General features: G+C 43.1%; 1 protein-coding gene across 1 annotated transcript; it reads left to right on the top strand.

Annotated features, from left to right (window-relative positions):
• Positions 1-546: 546 nt before the first annotated feature.
• On the top strand, positions 547-5094 carry pcare1 (photoreceptor cilium actin regulator 1; the record flags this gene model as incomplete). Its single annotated transcript, XM_080012073.1, has 2 exons — positions 547-3869; positions 4974-5094. 2 exons carry the CDS (start codon positions 547-549, stop codon positions 5092-5094), a joined length of 3444 nt encoding a protein of 1147 aa, XP_079868199.1.
• Between the last annotated feature and the right edge of the window lie 18553 nt (positions 5095-23647).

The raw sequence follows: 23647 nt of genomic DNA, 5'->3' as shown, positions 1-23647 counted from the left end.
AGATACTAACAAACAGGAAACACTTTGGCTCATCTCAAAATGTCAGTTGTTGTTATTGTACGCGGAGATGATAAATAGAGAGGTATTGTTGTGCAGTCTAAAAAAAGCCACAGGGAGGCCAGCCCTCATTACCTAAATGGGCTTATGGTCTTGCAAGTAGGTGAGTTTTATATGCTTTAGTGTGACATATGCGTGCATCGAAGAGTTCACGCAAAGCCTCACTAATCCTTTCAGCTGCTTGTCCTCAGCCGGGTACAGAAGAATGGGCCTCGCTACATGGAAATAGGAGAAAGATAATGAGAATGCCCAATGAGTGGATTTATTTTTCCTATATAGGGTAAGCAGCGGAGACTCGCAAGATGGATTCATCAATATTTTCTTTTGGGTAATGCTAATGTAGAGGGGGCTTGTATGACTCGATGACCGGAGCCATCTGAAAATGACAGGTGCAGCAGGTGGCTAAGGACCTTGGTATTGTTTTGAGACACGCTGCTCGACGAGGTAGGATAAACTAAAGGCAGAGAATCATCATCTTGTATTTGAGAAATGGGCTGTTCTCCATCCAAAGGTAACAATTTTGGGACTGAGGGACCCTTCAAAAGGAGTAGATTACCGCTGCCTGGGCCGGAAGATGGAAGTCCTGGAGAGTGCCATAACCGAGAGAGTGGGGATTGCTCAGGATCAGCAGATAGAAATTCGAAGGAGAGGACAGCCGCTGGTCCGATCCACTCATTACAGAGGGAGCAAAAACATAGAGCTTCTGTGTCTGAGCTGTCTCCAGAAGCAGTCGTTTTGGATACCTCCACAAACCAAGCAAAGGGCAACAAGAGCGCAGGACCGCAGGGCAAAGAGATACCAGTGGAGAAGCTAGATACAAGAGACAAAAAGGCTGTCAAGAAACCAAAGAAAAATAACAGAGGTACAAAATCTGTGAAAAAGAAAGAAAAGGACAAAAAAATCCCTCTCTCAGAGCAGAAAGTTGACTTTCCAGAGCCATTGGTAAAAGCTCACCAAGCCACTTATGGCTTTTTGAACCCAAGCATAAGTAAATATGAGGTTCTCCTGGGGCTTTTGGAACAGGCAACCCAAACTCAGGTGTCTGTTCAGCCTATGGTTGCTTTCATGGCTTTGCGCTATGAGGAAATCAACCAGGCACTGGAAGAAATGGCAGACGAGGGAGAAAAGCTTCTGAAAGAGAGTGGAGAACATCTCGCCTGGCCGAGTGAAATGAAAAACCTCTCGTCCTCCACATCAGTGAAATCTGGCGTTGCCAACATTGAGCCCCCACCGGATTTGTTGCAACAGCTGCTTCAATACACCACCCAGAGAATGCAGAATGTCATCCATACTGTTGGGGGAATTGGGGACTCTGCTTTGGAGGAGGCAATTGACTACTTTGCCTCAGTCTCTGAGCTTTTGGAAGAAAAACTGCACGTCAAGCATGCCACAGAGGCTAGGCTATTGCAACTGCTAACACGAATTGAGGCGGCCTCACTGCACAAGCCTGGGCCAGAGGATTCTGCTCTCTTTAGTGAGGACAGTGGTATTGGGGCTGAGAGTGAATCGCTTGCTGGATCAGAGAGACACCTTCGAAGAAGAAGCTGCGAGTCTACTGGAACCGTTAGAACCACTAATAGCAGTCCAATGGGACGAAACATCACTAGTTTTAGGCAAGGATCTTCAAGACGAAAACTTACTTGTAAAATAAGTCCAACTGGGTCTCTCACCTCAATAGATTCTACATGTACAATTATGGCCAACGAGCAAAATGACACAGAATCTCTGCTGGGATCCGCCTCATTGGATGATAGAGAAGAGGATGAAAATGCCATGGACGGAGACAGAGACATATCTGGTAGAAGGCGATCAAATTCATCACCTGTAGACCATTCACAAGCACCCCGTCGCCTTCCACCAAAGCGAATAGAGAACCCTCAAAATGTACAGATGACATTAAAAATGAAAGATGCTATCAGTGGACGGATACAATTTGTTCAACACACCAGCGCCAAAGCAAAAATAACACAAAGCCCAAAGAACAGCAGACGGCAGTGGACAGAGGAAGAGGAGCATTCCCAAAAGAGACCTCTGACAGCAGCACCGACCCGGATGGCAGCCGTTAAAAAAACTCAAGTGGCCAGAGAACAACGCTCTTCGTCAGCAGAGTCTCTGAGAAGCAAAGCTGAAGATCCAACTCTGCTTGAACTAGAAAAAACCCAGAGAGTTCTCAATCAAAGACTGGAGAGGATGAATAAAGGCAGGGCGGGATCAAACACCAGGACAGTTTTATTCAAACAAAATCAAGGAAACTCCCCAGCACAGTCTCCAGCAATAAACCGTAGGCATCCCTCACTGGCGAAGAACAACAATGCTCAGCCATCCCAAGAAAGGCCGAGACTAAGCCGCACCAATAAAGAACAAGAGGCAAAGAATAATGTGTCAGAAGCCGAAAAAAAGCCAGACACATCCAACAGTCCGATTAAAGCTACCCCAACCCCAACCCCTCCGTCATCGCCACAGCCTTTTTCTGGGTTTCACAGAGGGAGGAATTCAGTCAAAAAACTAATTGATTCCTTCAGTCAAGGTAGAGATGAACTTGAAGGACCTAGAGTTTTAGGACCGCTCAAGGGTGTGCTGAAGTGTGGTGTTCCTGTCTTGCCGGGTTTAGGGAATGTAGAGGCTGTCCTCAGCACTGGGGTAACCAGCTGTAGGAATGAACCTACATCACCTGAGAAAAACTATGATCTTGATCTTGAAAGTTTTCCACCACCCCCACTGGAAGTATTAATGGATAATTCATTTGAGGGTGCTCAGAGTCTTTCAGCAAGTTTGATAGATGATGGAGCTTCAAAAGGATTTAAGTCACCTACTGTAAAGAGGGCTGCAGTATCACAACGGTTGAGAGCCTCGGTTCAGTCAGTGACAGTACTACCATGCAAAGGTAGTCTACCCCAAGCTTCTAGGGTGACCCTCGCAACCAGAAGTGATCAAGCTGGCTCCGCAGTTCCTCCTAAGACTTGCAAAACACATGTCCAGCCAGAGATGGAGTCAGGAAAAGCAACATCCCCATGTCTTTCCAAGCAAGCCAGAAAGATCATACACCTGCAGAGTTCTACTGCATCTACTTCAGAGATATCTTCCACAAGTTATGCCACCGTGTCGCACAATGGACAAGCAGCATCAGTAGAGGAACAAGATTCTGGAAGCCTTCCAGCGCCAGCACCTCCAACTTTCAGCAGCAATCAACCACCTGCCAGCCCGTCATTATCTAAGGCACGTATGCTCCCATTCACGCCTTCCAATCCAAGCACTGTCCAGCAACGAATAACTAATCCCCAGGCTTTAAGAAGGAAAAATACCCCATCATCTTCCACCAGCCCCCCGGCAATCCGAAAGCTTCCCACTCCACCACCGGCTCACAGGAGGCTTCCGAGCCCACCGGTCGTGAGGCCGAACATTTCAAATACAGCCTCCTCTTACCCCATCAAGGCACCGTCTCCACCAGCCTCGCCCAAGATACAAAGATGGTCGAGAGCGAGCAGCAGCAGCAGCAGCAGCAATGACTCGTCTGCCTCCCGGCTGATCAATAATGCACGCTCAGTATTCTGCCCAGCCTCCCCATCTCTTTTTGAGGCCCAGCCTTGTCCAGTGCCTCGTCCACCTCAAGCGTGGATGTCTCCCGTGGTCTCTGTTCTCCCACGCCCATGGGGAAACCGGGGAAGGTTTCCCGTAACTGTCCGAGGGCCCAGACCTTTTATCCGACGCAGCCATTCCGATCGAAGGCCGAGCCTGACTTTACCACCACGGTCACCTTGCCACATCTCAGTGGCGCAGACTTGCGGAAGTGAGCCATCAATAAATACACATGGGTGAGATCTATTTTTCCATGTGGCATACTGTATAACTTCTATTAAGAAACAGCCTTCAGCTGCATGTGTTTAAATGAAAATAAGGCAAAAGAAGTCTTGGACATAAAAATATTACATGCTACAAAACTTTACCACGGTATTTAATCATATCATAGAGTGCCATCAAATAACTTTGACTCACTGATGTTGGTACCGATGACATTTCAACATTTTGTTTGTTAAGAATGATTAGATCAAGACAGAAGTAAATGGAGGAAGTGGATGTGAATCAAAAAGTAGAACAGCATTCCAGTGGTGTGGTGGTATGAACTACAAATGGGCATTTCAACCGCAGCTGAACATACAACTGCCTTCAATGTTGTTTTAGTTTCTCAAGAATTTGCCATGATATTTTCACAAATTAACACCCTATACTATTCCTGTATTGTTTTACAATATAATATATAATTTATATAATATAATTTTATATATAATATTTATATATCATGGCGAATCAATTCTACATTGATCATTTGTGGTTTCCTGCTTGTAGTTATCTGCTTGATTTACTGTATTTCAGGTCACAGTGAAACCAATAGCCTGGGCCTAATCCCACAAAGTTGTCCACAACTTGATCTTCATAAAAGACTTCCAAACATCTTTGTTGTCGCACAATAAGCAAAAATGAATGTTCTCTCTGTTACTTTATTGTGTGGATTTTATTTGTATATTATTTGAAGCTTTGTGCGCATGTTATGATTAGTTAACAATTAGGAGACATTTTATTGTTTTAGCTAAATGCTGACTTTGTTAGGGCTTCCCCGGCTCACTTCCTAGATCTACCATAACTTAGGCTTTGACCCACTTCCGTGATTTTCTTGGCTTTACAGCGACTGGTTTGTTGTCACATAATTCAATCTCCATGGAAACGGAGTGAGAACAGACAAACAAAGGGTCATTGCTATCTGGAGCTGTCAGAGGCCGTATTAAATTAGTCAATACCCTAAACTCGTTTGATCATTTGAAGCCACTACACTCCAGGTTTTCTCCTTCTTACAAGAGAAGACCTAGAAATTAGAAAAATATCCATGCATGACCCCATTACTTTGCTTTTGTTTCCCACAGGCTCGAAGACGAACCAATCGTGGAAGATGGCGTGCGGTGGGGCAGCCAATCAGAGCTCAGGGCCACGGTGCGCTCCGTCTCGCACTTGGACCTGTGCATCGTGGGCCAGGGCCTGCGCTGAGGGCGAAGGGGTCGACGGAGACCAAGCCGCATTACAGATTAGCACGGTCTCTCTTAAGGATTTCTCCTCCTGGTCCTTTTTTTCTCACCGGAAATAGAATAAGTGTTAATTCTACATCCTCTTTGATGCAGGGATCACAATTTTTTGTCTTTTGTACACGATAATGTGTGTTCATTTATTTTTGCGTGCATTCAAAAAAAGTTTCTCTGACTATTCAGTTTAATGTTTACAATGGATTGCACTGGAAAATATACCCTGACCAATGTTCCTCACACGACACGTGGGTAAACACACAACACGTAAAACATAACTTCCTATTCAGAAATTCAAAAAGCATATAAAAGCACTAATTAGAAATTTGTCATAACTACCCCCCTCACCGATATCAAGAGTGAAAAAAAGCAATTTCATTCAAGCTAATAAACGAATATGTTTACAGTTAATATTTATCAATTCTCTCTGGTGTTTTTTAAAGTGATAAAGTTTGTGTTTTTTTGCAAAGTTTTCACTGTATCTGGATAGTATTTTTTCCAGCGTCTCTGAATCCTAGTTCTTTTCTCACGTTGTTTGCTAATAAAATGGTCTGTGTACACATATCTTATCTGTTTGGTATTATTAAAATTAAAGTTGCGAGCAGCGATGATCGGCCCTCGCACCTTTTTGCATGTCGGGGGTGTTGGCAGGAGGCCGACTGAGACAGCTGTGCACTTTCGTGACCAGTGGACACTGTGCGAACAAGTAAGAGGTTATTAGGAGGAGTACATCAAAGTATAAAACATGTAAGTTTATATTGCCAGTAGGTCGTGGCACCAAGACTCTTTTTAGTTTTGGGATGTTACATTACATTACATTTAGCAGACGCTTTTATCCAAAGCGACTTACAATTATTCAAACACTGACGGACGCAGCCATCAGGAGCAATTAGGGGTTAAGTGTCTTGCTCAAGGACACTACAGCATGCTAGCAGGAGGAGCATGGGATCGAACCAGCAACCTTTAGATTACTAGACCACCAACTACCTCCTGAGCTACCTACCTGAGCTAACACAACACAACTTAGCCCCTACCGTTTTGATGCGAAACATAGAAAAATGACGCCTCGCCATCGCCAAGCCTTTCGACGAAAACTCAAGCTTTTAATAACTTTTCACTATTAATCAATTTTATTTATGCTGACCAAGTAAGAGGCGGATCTGATTAATTATATAATTATTAACCGCCCAGGACGAGTTTTTTAAAGTACGACCCCTGTAAATGGCAAAAATACACTAAAATTTCACAATAAATTCAAAATGGCTGACTTCCTGTTGAGTTTAGGTCTTGGAATGTTACATTTGCCAACCAAATGTACGTGAAACGTATCAGGAGGGCTCGACCGTTTAAAATTTTAGGGGGCACCCCCTTGCCATGCCCTAAGCCTAAGACCCATATCAGACAACAAAATACACCCCTTCTGACATATGTGCCAAGTTTTGTGAGTTTTCAAGCATCCCTAGCAACTCAAAAACAGCTTTAAAACTCAGAAGCTTCACTATTAAGCATAATCAAGGTCTTAATACTTTCTGACCAAATTTGAGTTTGACTTTAGAAGCGGGCGTCATGAGGAAGGAGGGAGGCGCAGATACGCACACAAAATCTGAAAGTAACCTGACAAAGTACGCCACTGCGGCGAGGTGGTGAAATTTAAAACCCATGGGTTTAAATTTCGTTCCGACAAGCACAAAATAAAAGCAGGATACTGGTATCGTTTTTTCTCTACTGAATGGGGTATTCAATTAAAAACAAGACGAAAGACGAGGATTTTTTTTTCCTCTTCCTCATTTGTCAGTCTCTAGTACACACGCAAAGTTTTATGTCCTGCAAGAGACATACATACAGTGCAATTTGGGCACGTGTCATATTCATGAACTTTGAATGAACAGTGAACAGCGAGCCAGCGGGGGGCGGGCCTTCTCGTAAAGGCAACTGGCCCGTTCCAAGCAGGCATGTTGGAACTGAAAGAACTTGTTTGGAACGGATATGCAAGAAGCGAACATCGAGTTTATCCAAAAGTGCGACTTGGGTGTGTTCATTCCCCGTGAGAAAGAATGTATTCCTCTGGTGCTTTTCACCGTGACTTTGTTGTGCATTGTTTTAAACGGGCACTGCACTAGTTTAATACAATCTTTGGTACTGAAACTTTGAAATCAACTAACTCAGACTTATAGAACAGGTGATAGTTTTGAGCTACAAGCAAATGTACAGTGGAGCAATCTGCAGTAAAATTAATGCAAAATAAAAACAAATTCAATCTCTATATTATAACAAATATAAATATTACATCTATATCTATATTAGTAAGATTAGCTGTAGGCCCATGTGGGAATTTAAATTCTATGCATTGAAGTGCTGCAAAGAAATTGTCAACCTGGTCTCACACTTTTTTGTGCTCATAGTCACAAAAATTAATTTATTGAATTGAGTTTGTGTTCATACCATTGTCTGACTTTTTGTTGTTTGTTGTTTTGTTGTGCTACACATAACAAAATTGAAATGTGTCTGCGCACCCCTCCTTCCCCATGTCCCCCCCTTCTAAAGTCAAAACCCCCATCACCCCATTCAAATGACTGGGTTTCAATTTTGTTAAGTTTATTGATTTTACACATGTGGCGTGTCCAAATTGCACTGTATGTATGTCTCTTGCAGGACATAGATACAGACAGACGGACAGACGGACAGACGGACAGACAGAGATTCCTTCCTTTATAGTTGGTTAGATTAGATGTACCATAATGCTAAAGCTTAAGAGCAGCACACGGTAACCATGGCAACCACTTTCTGTCTACTGTATATATGTATGTCTTATATATATGTTATATATACGTATATGTATGCAGATATACATAAAAACTCTCCTCGTTTCCAAAACGTGTGTAATCATGATATTTTAACGGCTGTCGATCGATTTTTCAAAGACATCAGACTTCACGTGTGTACTAGAGACTTGTCTGTGCAGTTGAGACAATAGTCAATAAATGAGGAAGAGGAAAAAAAAAATCCTAGTCTTCCAGTAAAACAGTGTTCAGTGAACTAAACTTTTGATATGATTGTTCAGCAAACTCTTCATGGGGAAAATAACTATAACATATTGATTTAAATTATTATGACCCAATATATATATATATATATATATATATATATATATATATATATATATATATAAATATATATATATAGATAGATAGATAGATAGATAGATAGATAGATAGATAGATGAAAATGAAAAAGACGATCATACAATGATGGGAAGTCCCAACAGGAAATATTTGAACATAACTTTGAGGGAAATATTAAAAAATAAAAAGTTAAAAAAAATTCGGAAAGCACAGTAAAATCATATTTTAAATAAATATTTAGATAAAACAATATTTTATTTTAACACTATATTTATTAATATTCCAATATTTTCAGTTAAAAGTTATCATTATTATTTATTATTATGAATAATAATAATAACAATAATCATTTTATTTCATTTATTTGGTTCAGCATCTGCATTTGGTGAAACTGTGTTGAAAAACCATGCGTTTGGATTCAATCTTAACAAATCACTTCATGCCACAGAAACAAACACTTCCAACTTGATTCTCCTTTTTTAACATTTAGTGTGAGTTGTAGAGTGATTTTTACCGGACGGCATTAGTCATGCTTAATACACCCTCTGTCATCCCTTGAAAACATTGAGAACCTGTATTTATTTTTAAGCAGCGCCATGGGAACGAGGCTCTGTCACTTTCGCCGCTTAATGTTTGTCATGTCTTACATAGTAAGGACTTACTACTGTATGTAGTATTCTTTTAGCATATTCACAATTGATATTCTAAAATTGCGGTTAAAATTGTTGTTTTGCTCTGTGTGTTAAGTTGTACCTAATACATGCATTATACATTACATTTAAATGTATTTTCATCTATTTTCTATTTCATCTGGTTACTTTTGATAACCAAAACAACAATATCATCAATAACAACGTACTTTTTATGAGTGTATTTTCAGCTGGATGGTCGCATAGAGTCCACTAAAGCTGCATTTTAAATGAGTGAATTGTAATCATTATGTTTTTCTGTCGTGCATTTCACCGCCGATTGAAAATATATCAACTGCATCCAGTATTATGGTGTAAAATGCAGGCAAAAATTATCCTGTATGTGCCTTAGTGTGCCTTTATTGTGATGCTGCCATCAACATACTAAAAACATATTATAATGAAACTCAACTTCATTGTTCAAATTTTGTGTAAATTGCAAATATACAGGTAATAATGTTGTGAATATATATATATATATATATATATATATATATATATATATATATATATATATACACAGTATGTATATATTTATACTGTATATATATATATATTCGATTAGATTAGATTAGATTCAACTTTATCGTCATTGCACAAAGTACAAGTACTGAGACAACGAAATGTAGTTTAGCATCTAACCACCAGTGCAAAAGAAGCAGTAAAGTGTGGGGTACGTATAAAATATAGGTATATAAATATAAGTATATAAATAGTGGGTAGTGGGTATGAATGCACTAAAATATATATACTGTATCAGCAGTATTAGCAGAATGATGAGCAGTAATAACAATATTAACAGAATGGATATGGATGAAAAAAAAATAGTAGTGTGTAGGTCAGCGGTTCCCAACCTTTTCGGACTCGCGGCCCACTTGAAAATCTCAAAAGTGTTCATAGCCCACATCCGACCAGAAGAAATACGGGAGCCAAACAGTGCGTTCTCAGAGGACGTATATTTTAACAATCATATGCATTCTCATACATACAGTGCAGTAGTGGTAAAACAAAAAAAAAAAAGTGGGTTAAAACTCACAACTCACGCCAGCGCTGGTAAAACTAACAACAACAGGAGCACATTATTATTAACTCACCTCATGAGAAGGCAGATGTTGCATGGCAGACACCAAATACTTGATGTCGGGCTGATGGGACGACAGATCGGGATTTGCGTTCTCGGTGCCCATACATGACGTTTCGATGACTTTCTTCTTGCCCTGATACTCCTTGAGTTTATTATCGAAAGCGGCTTGGACATGTGCTGTTGGTGTTTTGTCTCAAGGTGACAGTGCATTTACATGGCTTCAAAGCTTAGTTTGATAAAATCTCGGAACACGCCGCGCACAGCGGTAACGGTTCGTCGCTATACTTTCTTCGAACCTTTCATTTTTGTTTGAAAGGGGGGACTGTTCCACCTGTCCGATGTCCTGCCGGCACTTCGCTTGTGGATGATGTACCAATGGCTTTTTTCCTTTTCAGTGTGCCTGATGCTAGACAACTATCCATTTTGATTATCACCTCTCAAGTTCAAAAATTACAAAAGTACAGGTGCACGTCGACCGTGGCCCAGCTTGGACGTAGTACGCCCTACCATAAATTCCTAACTGTCAGTAATGATGCATTTTTTAAGGTTTTAAAGAAAAAATATCATGAAATGATTATTTTTTTTACATTTAAAAATGTTTTTATAATGAATAATTTTAAATTTATTTTTTCAATAAAATCGACGTGTTTTGTCCATGATTTGGCGACCCACTTGCAATACCCTCCCATTGGTTGGGAATCGCTGGTGTAGCTTAACCTGCAGTGTGCAAGAGTTCAGTCACTGGAGTGCAGTTTGTGTGTGTAAGGGGGTGGGTGGGTAATCCGTAGGTGGGGGGGATTTGAATGTGTGTGTGTGTGTGTGTGTGTGTGTGTGTGTGTGTGTGTGTGTGTGTGTGTGTGTGTGGGGGGGGGGGGGGGGGCTGTCACCGTGGTGTAGAGTTCAGCAGGATGACAACTGAATGTGAACGTGTTGGTCCTGGAATGGAGGTTCCTGTAGCGCCTCCCGGAGGTGAGGAGGGCAAACAGCTTATGGCTGGGGTGAGGGGTGTCCTGGCGGTGCTGCGCGCCCTTGTGGCACTGCTTGTGGTGAAGAGCCTCAATCGCAGGGAGTGGAGTGCCTGTAATGCGTTGGGTGGTTTTCATCCCCTTCTGCAGTGCTTTCTGGTCCGCAGCAGTACAGTTGCTGTACCAGACTGAGAGACCGTTGGTGAGGATGCTCTCCATGGTGCAGCGGTAGAAATTCACCAGGATTAGCGGGGACAGGTGGGCTTTCCTCAGTCTCCTCAGGTAGAAGAGCAGCTGGTGAGCCTTCTTGACGAGGGTCGAGGTGTTGAGAGCCCAAGAGAGGTCCTCGGAAATGTGGACACCCAGAAACCTGAAGCTGGTGACCCGCTCGACCTCCATCCCATTGATATGGATGGGGGTGTGTGTGCCACTTTTGGTCTTCCTGAAGTCCACGATGAGCTCCTTAGTCTTCTTGGTGTGAACGGCCAGGTTGTTGTCGGCGCACCACGCCTTCATGTGCCTGACCTCCTCCCTGTAGGCCGTCTCATTGTTGCTGTTGATGAGACCAACCATCGTTGTGTCGTCTGCAAACTTGATAATGGTGTTGGAGCCATGTACAGGAGTGCAGTCTTGGGTTAAGAGGGAATAGAGGAGAGGACTCAGTACACAGCCCTGTGGGACACAGGGTTCAGAGTAAGGGTTGAGGAGGTGAGGTTGCCTAATCTAACATGCTGGGGTTTGCGGGTTAAGAAGTCCAGTATCCAGTTGCAGAGGGAAGGGGTTGATGTTGAGGTCACCTAGTTTTTTAACATTCTGGGTGGATGATGCTGAGCTGATGTCAAAGAACAGCATTCTCATGCAGGTGTTGTTGTTGTCCAGGTGGGAGAGGGCAGAGTGTAGTGCCTTGAAGGTGGCGTCCTCACTGCACCTGTTCTGGCGGTAGGCAAATTGAAGGGGGTTGAGTGTGGGTAGGTAGGATCTGAGGTGAGCCATGACCAGCCTCTCAAAGCACTTCATGATAGTGGGGGTGAGTGCAACAGGGCGCAAGTCGTTTAGGCTAGCTGCAGAGCTGTTTTTTGGTACTGGCACGATGGTGGTGGATTTGAAGCACATGGGGACAGCTGCTTGGGCCAGTGACAGGTTGAAAATGTCAGTCAGGACCTCAATCAGCTGCCCAGTGCAGGCCCTGATCACATGTCCAGGGATACCATCAGGGCCCGCAGCTTTATGTGCATTGATCTTGCTCAGTGCGGCACATACCTGGGTGGAGGAGAGTGTGAGGGGAGGGTGGTCCGTGGGTCGAAAGCGAGTGTAGAAGTTGTTGAGCTTGTCGGGGAGGGAGGTGTCGGTGGTTGGGGGGGTGGTGTGGGTGAGTTTGTAGTCCGTGATGGCCTGGATGCCCTGCCACATGCGTTTGGGGTTGGTGTTGTTTTTAAAGTATTACATATCCACTCTAAGTATATATATATATATATATATATATATATATATATATATATATATATATATATATATATATATATATATATATACGAAGGATGTTTATTAGACCACATGGTGGAGATGGCCGGGGGGATCCGGTCAGGTAGGGATGGAGCAGGGCAGGGCAGGGATGATGACGACCGGGATCCAGGATCCGGGTGGAGAGAAGGGGAACTGGGCTGGATAGAGCGGGACAGACAGACTTAGTCGACGAGAGGAAACAAGCAGGTTAGGGGAAGACGAAAAAAGTAGACATAACCTAGGACCTAGCCAGTAGCAGTACAACTTGGGTAAGCTAGTTGACGGTATGGCAATGAGTGACTGGGGAGCTGGAGAATAAATAATGTGTGGGTAATGAAGGTAATTGATCCCAGGTGTGTGAGATTGGCCTGAGGGGGGAGCCGCGGATGGGGCAAGAGCAGCCTCTAGTGGCGCTGGGAGGCCGTGGGCCTAACATGGGGATAGTGGGTGTGGGGATAGTGAGGATAATAGTTTTCAAAATAAACACCAGATTTAACAGATTATTTAAATTTAATAGAACATAGGGTTCTTTCTTTTTTTACTTATCGTTATTTTTATTATATTATATATTATTTTATTTCATAGACTATTGTAAACTAGATTCTGTTTTACATACTCTGGTACAGTTGGTGGCGGTAAGCACCTAAAAGTTGGTATTGCAACCCGCCAAAGGGGTTCTTTGATTTTTGTAGTTTACTTGGTACTATCTTAGTTAAACTGGCAGCATGTTTTCCTGTCAGATTTATTTGTAAGAACCAACGTTTTCGTTACATTTGTTAAACTGAGCTACCTCCGGCTATTTACTGAAGTAATCTGTGAGGGCGAAGGCAAACCTGCAATTGGAGGTTCCATGTTCAAACGGACCCACAATGTCGACAGCCACATATTGGAACAGTCAACCGGTTGCAATGGAGATGTTTTGGCTGTCTTGTCACATGCCTGACAGGTTGTGCACAATGACAGAACTGCATGCACAAGGTCATCCATGAGTGGCCACCGGTTCAGCTCCTGAGGCGCTGTTTTGTGCAAACCACGCCCTGTCCTTCATGAGCCAGGTGTACTGTCCTCGTTCGTAGGGACTTTGGGACCACCAGGCGTGATCCACAGCATGGCATTTTTGACGGCTGCCTCCACTTGGCATGTGATTGTTAGGGACTTGTCTAGTGTGAGATCTTTTTCCAGTAGTAACTTTTCCCTTACAGGACTGAGACAGGCAGTAACAATTCGCTGGTCTCGTATCATCTCAATTTCCATCGGCTCAAACCCTCATGGCGTAGCTAGTTGGTCTAAAAGCTGCAACGTACTGTGTCGCGGTTTCATCAGTCCTTTTAATGCGCTGTCTGATGGTGTGTTGGCATGCAAACACACTCACATATCAAACACATTCACTTTAGGGATGAAGTGCTTTTCAAGCGCAGAGTATAGAATAGGTGTTGTCCCTTCGGGACAAGGCAATGTAGTAAGGCTCCTATTTGGGAGACAACCCGCCGGGCGCTGTTGGCACCGTGCTCCGGCGGGTTGTCTCCCAAATAGGAGCCTTTCTGTGTGGAGTTTGCATGTTCTCCCCGTGCTCACATGGGGTTTCCTCCACCTCACGTCAGTAAGGACCCCCACCAAAAACATGCACCCATCATTGTCTGACCAGCAATGGACAATTATCACCTGGTCCCCGGGCGCGTCCACGTATGCTGCCCACTGCTCCTGACTGTGCCCCCGGAGGAAGGACAAGCCAGGATGGGTCAAAAGCAGAGAATCCATTTCACCGGCCACCATCAAAAGCATGTGCATGTGTGTGTGTGTGCAAGCATGTGTTGTAGTGTGGTGTGTTGCGTGACTAATAAAGACTGTTTCTTATTCTTCTTCTAGTAAGACCGCCCGTCGCCTTGCATCTGGTCTTGCATCCTGCAGTCTTGCGGAGACACCTACTGGAGGGTGAGCGTAGTGACAGTAACAATATCAACCTCCATATAAAGTGTCTATGTGTCTGTATACACAACAGCAGGTAAGGCAAAACACACACACACGCTCACACACGCAGTTTGTAACCACTACAGAGCAATGGAGTCCACACCACGCAGCTTGCACGGTCCCTATTGTAGGGCAACGGGATAGGCGGTTGGAGGGGATGCTCAATTTACGAGGTTGCTCCTATGCCTTGGTTGAGCACCAATGAAGTCAATACTTTACATTATTTTGTTTATCATTTAGCGTTCGTTGTTCTTCATGACAGGAGTCGATGATTTAATTGACGCTCCATCAGAGGTGTTTAGCAGTTTATGCAAAGGTTAAAGTTGTTGTACTAAAGGTGTATAAATTAGTTGTTGAGGCTTCAGTGGTTAAGAAATTGGAAGAAGAGGATCAAACCATATCTTAAGTTTGCCCATGATTTGGTGACTCACTTTAGTCACTGGTGTTCTGTGGCTGTGAAAGATTTGGATGATTTGTGTAACTTGATTGTGCTTGAGCAGTTTAAAAAGAGCGAATTGCAATGTACATAAGTGAACAAAAAGTAAAGGCGGCAGTGGAGGCTTCTGTGCCGGCAGATAATTATTTGTTGACCCATAGAGGCAGCGGTGGGGACCCCCACATCTTATGCATTTGCTGGTGGGAGAGGTAAGAAGAAAAAAGGTAATTGAAAAACAGATTGCACTGTGTTGAAGTTGTGGAACAAGCAGAATGGAGCGCATGTGAAGCCGACTGCTTTCGCTAGGCCAAGTTTCAGTTCAGTTATTGCTGACCAGCCGAGTAGTGAGTTGATCTGTCATGACGAAGCCTGATTTAAGTTCTTACTTGCCTTTTATTTCAAAAGGAAAAATGTGTTTGATGCATTTATCCTGGCATCTACTCTCCCTTTTTCAGAGGAAACTGACACAGGATCCTTTATACCTGTGTTGGGCATGGGCATGTCTGAAAATAAGAAATGGTATCCTGAAGGGTTCATGGCTTGCGCTGTGATGCGTGCCATGAATTTGGCCAGTCATGGTGCAGATTCCTTAGAGCTTGGGGAAGCAGGGGACGGTGCCACAGAATTGTTTGTATTGACCTTGTCTAACACTTTCTTGTCTGTCTCGTATAGTGAATTGGTGAGTGAGCAAGGAGCCAATCCCACACTGAAGGAGCTGTTCCAGTTTGTTTTACTAACAGATGAGGTGAAAACTTGTGCACAGGGATACTTCATTCAAAACTAGCTACTCTTAAGGAAGTGGGTGCCACATGGCCAGGAATTCGTTGGAGATTCTATTCATCTGATTGTTGTGCCTTCCAAATCTCGCGATTTGGTCTTGCACGTCTCTCATGATGAGTCGGGGCACATAAGTGTTGGTAAAACATACAAGTGTATTCGAGAGATTCGAGGCATTCGAGGCATTTCTTTGGCCCAGTGTTAGGAAAAGTGTTGCAGCATACATCAAGACATGCCACACCTTTCAGATAACTGTAAAGCCAAATCAACCCTAACCCTAACCCTAACCCTAACCCTAACCCCAACCCTAACCCTAACCCTAACCCTAACCCTAACCCAAGTTTTTGCTCCCATATACCATAGTGAAACAGCTTTCAGAGCAAATTTTTTTTATCTTTCTTTATCTCAAAATCTCTAAATTTAAAACATATCTCATTGCCACGCTAGAACATTGAAAACGTCACCAACTGTCACCAACTGTGTGAGGATGGTTTACCTAATCATGAGTAAGCGTTGTTAACAGGTCGGCTTAAACATTTTGAGGTATTTCTGGGTCTAAACAGTGTTGTGGTTCACTTGTCCGAGCCACAGCTCACATAATTAGTAGAGCTAATCGGTAGGTCCCGGCGACCATGTTTGGCTTTATCGCTTATTGTTAGTTCACCATTCCAAGTTTTTGGGCCCATATACCATGGTGAAACAGCTTCCAGAGCAAATTTTTTTTATCTTTCTTTATCTCAAAATCTCTAAATTTAAAACATATCTCATTGCCACGTTAGAACATTGAAAACGTCACCAACTGTCATGTAAATTTGTTAAAACCACATCATGCCCATGCATCTCAGGAGCAGGGAGCACCGGTAGATGGCGCTCACCAAATGTGTATTGGTAACACAGTCTGATCTGGTAGTGAAGCGTCTTGTGAGGATGGTTTGCCTAATCATGAGTAAGCGTTGTTAACAGGTCGGCTTAAACATTTTGAGGTATTTCTGGGTCTAAACAGTGTTGTGGTTCACTTGTCCGAGCCACAGCTCACATAATTAGTAGAGCTAATCGGTAGGTATCCAAGTTGTCAGATTCCGGACGGAGCAGAGTATCCCCCCAATGCCCCAAACACCTTTAAAAATGTCCAATTGTCCAATCAGTTTATAAAACTCAAACTCAAGCCTGAGGCGAGCTGAGAGCAGGCCGGTCATCTTCAGGGCCAGGTCCGCTGACCCCTGACCCCAGACGAGCGTTCTTTCTGGTCTTCCAAATGGCCAGCTTGGCCACTCCCGAGACAGTGTTCATTAGAACATGGAGAGACTCGTTTGACACTGTGTAATGTGGACCAAAGTTTAAAAGTTTAAAAGAAAATACCTTCCCCAGCCCCTGAATCCAGTGCTCCAACAATAAAAACAGCCCTTGCAGCCGAGGACACAAAATAGAAAGATACTGTAGAGTTTCCCTCCCAGAGCAGAAGATGCATCCCAACCCTGTGCTGGGATCTATGTGCACCAGATAACTGTTTGTAGCTATCGCCCGGTGTACAATTCTCCACAACCCCCCCATCCGTTTGTCGGGGTGGTTTACAGGGTTCTCCAGCAAATGTCCTTAATAGATCTGCCTGGTACACAATATGACTGGTCCTTAAAAAATTCAATATCTAAAACACATTTAAACCTTTTGACCAGGACTTTGGATAAAAATCTTATAGTTTGTGCAAAGTAGCACAACAGGTCTCAAGTCTTTTAAAAGTGCCAAGGCTCCTTTCTTGGGAAGGAGGGAGGGAGTCGGCCTCCGACAGAAGACTGGTAGAGATCCAGTCTGCACAGACTCCAACAGCACCTGGTAGAAATCCTCTCCAATCCGCCTCCAGAAATGTTTGTAGAACTGTGGAGGCAGACGGTCTATTCCTGGAGCCTTCCCAGACACAGCTTGCCCACAGCAGAGGTCAGCTCCTCCATACTGATGACAGCATCCAAGGCGTCCTGTTCCCCTGGTCCAGCCGAGGCAGCTCCTGAAGAAGCTCGGCGGCACATTCTCGATCATAGTCCTGCGCCCAGTAGAGGGCGCTGTAGAAGGCCACCGCATGCTTCCTCATCTCGGCCTGGTTGGTGGTAATGCTGCCATCAGGAAGGCGAAGGCAGGCCATCTGCCGAGACCTCTGAATAGTTTTCTCCAGGTTGAAGAAGTAGGAGCTGGTGGCGTCCACGTATTGGATGCTGAGGTAGTGAGCCCGGACCATGGCACCTTTAACCCTTTCCTGGAGGAAAGTACTCAGCTCATCCTTTTTTTCCCGCAGTGTCCCATCAGCAAGGGCACTGCTACTAAGGAGGGTGCCCTTAATGTTCTGGATCTCCTGCTCCAGTGTTCTTATGGCCTCCTTGACCCTGCTGGTGGAGTGAGCACTGTGCTGCAGACAGAAGACACAAATCTTCACGTGCCCCACCTCCCACCACTGACACAGACTGCTAAAATCCCCCTTTCTACTCCTCCAGGATCCCCAAAATAATTTTTAATTATCGTAAAAAAGGCTGTCCTGCAGCAAACTGCCAATAATAAAATCGTTTTGTGATTGGTGCAATAAATAAATCCACAGTGATGAGGTGATGTATCGCTAAAACCGACTGGATAAATAACACCATTTAAAAGCCTGGAACTAAAATTGTGTGAGATATAAAACCTATCCAGCCGAGCCGCACTGACTCGACTCTCGACCTCAGACCTTTTAATCCAAGTATAATGTCTGTCTGTGGGGTGTTCGCCATGTGTCTATCAGCTTGTGTTGAACTGTGATTCCAGACAGACAGGTGGATGAAGCTCTGTGTGGCTCCTCCAAGGTCCTATCCAGGCTAAAATCTAAAGTGCAATTCCAATCCCCCCCCCCATCACAATGGAGTTACTCCGATCTCCTTGATGCAATGGGTTTTTTTATTTTGTTAAAAAGCTCCACCCTCTGTGGGCCCAGATTGAGAGCAAAAATATTGGTAAAACAAAAATTAAAACCTCCCACCTCAGCCCTGACCATCTGAGCCCTGCCGCGTTCTATTTGAGAGGTTGATAAAACCATTATGTTTGACCCTGGTGAAAAAAGGATTGCTGTCACTGCACTAAAATTTGTCCCATGGCGGAGAGACAGCTGCCCCCTCCCTACAACGGCCCCAGTCTACCTCATTATCAGTGTCACTGTGCGTTTCCTGTAAAAAAAGAACGGCCAATTGTTTCTGCTGAAATAATTCAGCTAACACAGCCCTCATATGCAGCTGCCTTTTTCATTTTTATATCCCAAACATAGGGGTGGAAACCGCTTGTCACCTTCCCAAAACACTGGAGCTCCAGTGCTTCATTGGAGACAAACAGAGGGAGCTCAGACACTCTGATCTGGGTGGATGGGACGGCCAGGGGGAAAATCTGGAGGATTCACCAACGAAGACACAGTTCTCATCAGCGAGGAGACATAGCTCTCCTCTTTAATACATGCCACTACAGCTTTATTCAACCTTTATTCAGATTCCTGTGTCCAACCTGGTCCCCCAGCAACAGCAGGATGTCCTCCATACTCATGGTCACTCCATGACGTAGCGAGAGGGGCGGCGCCTGCAGAGACACCATCCACCAAACGACCGGACAACAAACTACACAAAAAATGCTGACAGCGACTCACAAAACACAAAACTAAACTAGATAATAAAAAACAAACAAAAAAAAACAATCTACTAACAAAGAACTTTCTCACTTTCTCAAAGCATAATCTGCACCACATCCTACTCACTCAGACACCCCCACTCCCAGAGCGAGAGAGAGGCGGGGGGGGGGGGGGGGGGGAGCGAGAGAGAGAGAGAGAGAGAGAGAGAGAGGATTTCAGGTGACTTCAGTGTAAGCCACGCCCACTTCTGGTATTCTATTCGAATACACAGACAGAGACAGATGATTTTGTAGGTTGAACAGATACAGATCAGGACGTTTCTCTACATCCTACTAGTTAGTGCCGCTCCACCTTAACTTTGTGTAGATACAGTAGATGGATAAATAGGGATTAATAAAGTGTTATTTTAAGTATGTGGTGCTAAATTTTCTCATCCAGTCAATATGTATCTATCTTCTATTCAGAGTTTAGGTTAATTGTGTATTGTTATATTTGTATTGTTTATTGTAAATTTTTAGGTGTATTGCATATTATCACGTTTTTCCATCTTGTGGTTAATATTTAGTCTTTTTGCATATCGGCATATTTTTCAATTTTTATTCCACCAGTTCTATTGTCTATTTTTTGCCTGTGACGCCAAAACTTCCCTCTACCATGAATAAAGTATCTCTCGCTCCATCTATTTCTCTCTCTCTCTCTCGCTCTCTCTCTCTGGCATATGACGGATGTGCTGACGTAACCATTTGTACCTCGCACCTTTTAAGCGCTACCTTGCTTTGAATGCATTTTCTTCCCCCTTCAGTCCCCAGTCAGTGCACTTTGTCACATAAGTGGGGGCGAAACGGAAGAATTGTTCGCATAGTGACAAAGCTCCTTTTCAAATGTCCCCCGTGTCCCTGCCTTGCTTTAAACTGTTCAATATTTGATCAACGGGCCCCCGTTATTCCGTTATGACCAGGACCCTAAGCAAACCCCACCACCGCCCATAAAATCCTCTATGTATTGACGTTAATCACTGCTTGGCAGTGGCCCGGAAAACTTTCCGGACCAAAAACCATGACTATATACCTGCCATTTCTAATGCAGGGATGCTAACTGGTGATAAGAATCTGAACCCGGAGGTGAGCTCGAGACGGCTTCCACTGAACAGCAACGGGTCAGACGACAAAGCAGCAAGATCCAAGCAGAGCAACAACTACAAGCTATTGATAGATAAGAAAAGGGAATAAAAAATAAAAATCGATATATAGACAGATACATAAATATGTAGATGTATAAATATAATATATATAGATGTGGATATATCGTGTTTATGCTGTATAGGTGTAGATCTAGATGTAGATTTATAGATATATAGTGTAGAGATAGAGGTGTTTAAATGTAGAGAAAAAGGAGATAGATATAGAGATATAAAGCTAGGTACTGTATATAGATTTTGAGATATAGATATACATATCCTCTAATTCTTTGAAGTCCGTAAAGAAATGGGCAAATGCCGTTTGTATATTTTAGAGCAGTTAAAGGTAATCTGCATTTTTTTTATTGAATTTCAAAATAAATATAATACAAATAATATATTAATAATATCATGAAATCCAGAAATCTGTATGAAGATTTTCCAATGTCAAAAAATATAAAAGTTATCATTAATAAATATATCTCAATCCATAAAAAAAGTAGTCTTTTTAGTTGATCTGTAAAACGGTTTACACAACACAAGTAAAACTTTACTTACTTTACTTGACTTTGTGGATGGAGACGACGTTTATTGTTTTTTCCCTTGCATTTAAAATTCCTTAATATCAATATTTAGAATTAATTTGTGGTTTGAGAGATACAGTATATTTGACATACTTTACATCCTTACAGCCACTTCAAGTTGTCAAAGGCTATTTTTGTTATTAAGAAGAAGAAGAAGAATCTTTATTTGTCACACGACACACCACACTACAACACATGCATATATATATATATACACGCCCACACGCACATGCACATGCTTTGGATGGTGGCCGGTGAAATGTGGCCTCTGCATTGGACCCATCCTGGCTTGTCCTTCCTCCGGGGTGGGGCAGCCAGGAGCAGTGGGCAGCATTCGTCTACGCGCCCGGTGACCTGGTTCCATACGTCCATCGCTGGTCGGACGATGATGTTGCTGTAATTCCTCTGGTGCTTTGAGCACATTTTGGATATTCTGTATCTATATTATATATATATTTTTATTCTATAATTTATCAAGAACAACACCAAATAGCATCAACAACTCTAACAAAAACAAACCCCACATAAACTCACCAGCATCCTCATAACTTCAAACCACCACGACAGAGCGTTTCAACAGAGTAGCCCTGCACCAAGTGGTTCACCGCGACAAAAATCCCAAATTTCAGCATCTCCAACCTCTCCATTCTCAGAAAATAGATACAGCAAAAAGGTTCTGAGCACTCGCACGTCCTTTCCAATACAGAATAATTCCGTAAATGCGCCCAAAACACGACTTTAGAAGGAGTTTCCGGCTGGTTTCTGGGTAGAGGTTATCGAGCCGTGAAAGCTGAGACGTTTGCCAATTTCCCATTGCATTGCAAATAATTACTTAATCGAACTATTTATAGTAATGTTGTTTTCCTAATCACAAAGTTGAATGATGAGACTATGTACATAAGAAGTGGGAATTGGTCTGCGAAATTGTTTCACGCTCAAGTGGTACGATTAATCATAGTTCAAAAGGGGTAAAAAAAATAAATCACGATGCCTTTTGGGTGTTTTGTACAGCGTGACGGTGTTTTTTTCAATATTTATCGTGTGGTTATCGCACATTTTTCTTTCAAGCGGGTTTATCTGTCACTTTGGATGTGGATCTGCCGCTTTTGCACTTTTCAAGGCCTGCAATCTCCGCCCGGCCTTAAATCCCCCACGATCAAACAGCATGTGGCATCCATGCTTCACCGGTGTTAACCTTTCGCTAATTCCTTCAGTTGGATGACTCGAGGGTCAATACTCGTTTATTGGTTTGTTAGATATTATGTTGTTTTTTTCTTCAAGAGTCATTAACAACATCAGCATCTGGGACATTATCGATTCTGATTGGCCGATAGTGATCAATCAGGGGTTAGTTATTTCTGATCATTTAATAACGACTGTTGTAATGGGCAACGGGGTTCTCGTCTTACTTCGCTTCCTTCATATCGCTTCGCCTTCATGCTAATGCTAGCACTAGCTGGTGGAGACATCTTGTGACGCTACATATGGTAGTATGGTGGCGAAACTACAATGGAAGAGTTGAGTGTATGTCGAATTTCTATGTTGTTGACCATTTTACTTAGCGGAAACTCTTAAACAAGGCATACTAGTTATAAAATAATTTCAAAACAATATTCCATGCCAACGTATTTTTAACCTAGTAAGCAGGCCTGTAATTAGTGGGATAACGTACAGGAAAATAGTCCCCTTCAGAGTTATCAAGACCTGATCTTCCTGTCTGGGTCATTTTTGGGATAATGACAGGATTGCTGTACAATATCCCTGAAATAGCACTCAGGTTTCTGGTAGGAGTTGCTTGTGATCAAAAATACAAAGATTATCTTTGTCAATGCATTTATTTGTAAACCCCCCCCCCCCCCCCCCCCCCCCCCAAATTTGTTTTTTAATTTTTAGTTGTTGTAATGGTATTTGAATGGAAAAAATATTTGCGGCAATGTGGACGACTTGCTGTAGAATGCAGAAAAAAAAAGTATTTAGCACGTGAGCTTTCCGGGGGATTTGTTCTGTTCTGTGCAGGAACTGGCCCGGGAAAGAAAGAAGATATTTGCATATAGATAGCCGCGTTAAGGGGCCGCAATGAGAGGAGATTTGTCCGATAACCAGTATGGAGCTGAGATTGAACGGCACATTAATTTAAACTATTGTACTCCTGGCTGAGTCGACCGCCTAAAAAAAAATGTCTACAATGCGTTAAAAAGGCATTGTACAAATAAAAAGAGGAAGGGATCAACCTTATTTTAATTCAAATGAAATACGTAATATGTAAACAGGCTCAAGGGCAGCTACCTAAGCTTCCAGCTCAACAAATGCCTTGTGTTGGGGTGTTTATGTTTTATAGGCAGGGCCAATAGGTTCCTCTGAGAGTGTGTGTGTGTGTGTGTGTGTGTGTGTGTGTGTGTGTGTGTGTGTGTGTGTGTGTGTGTGTGTGTGTGTGTGTGTGTGTGTGTGTGTGTGTGCGCGTGTATGTGTCGGGTTTTCGTATTCAAGCACGGCGTCACGCCCAGGCCCTGGTACACCATCTACATCTCAATACCTTTCCCCAGGCCTGCAAAATTCTCGGAATCGAAAGCAAACAAATAAACAAAGGG

Source organism: Zeus faber (genome assembly GCF_960531495.2).
Source record: "Zeus faber genome assembly, chromosome: 13".
NCBI lineage: Eukaryota > Metazoa > Chordata > Actinopteri > Zeiformes > Zeidae > Zeus > Zeus faber.
This window is presented reverse-complemented; position numbering and strand designations above follow the sequence as displayed.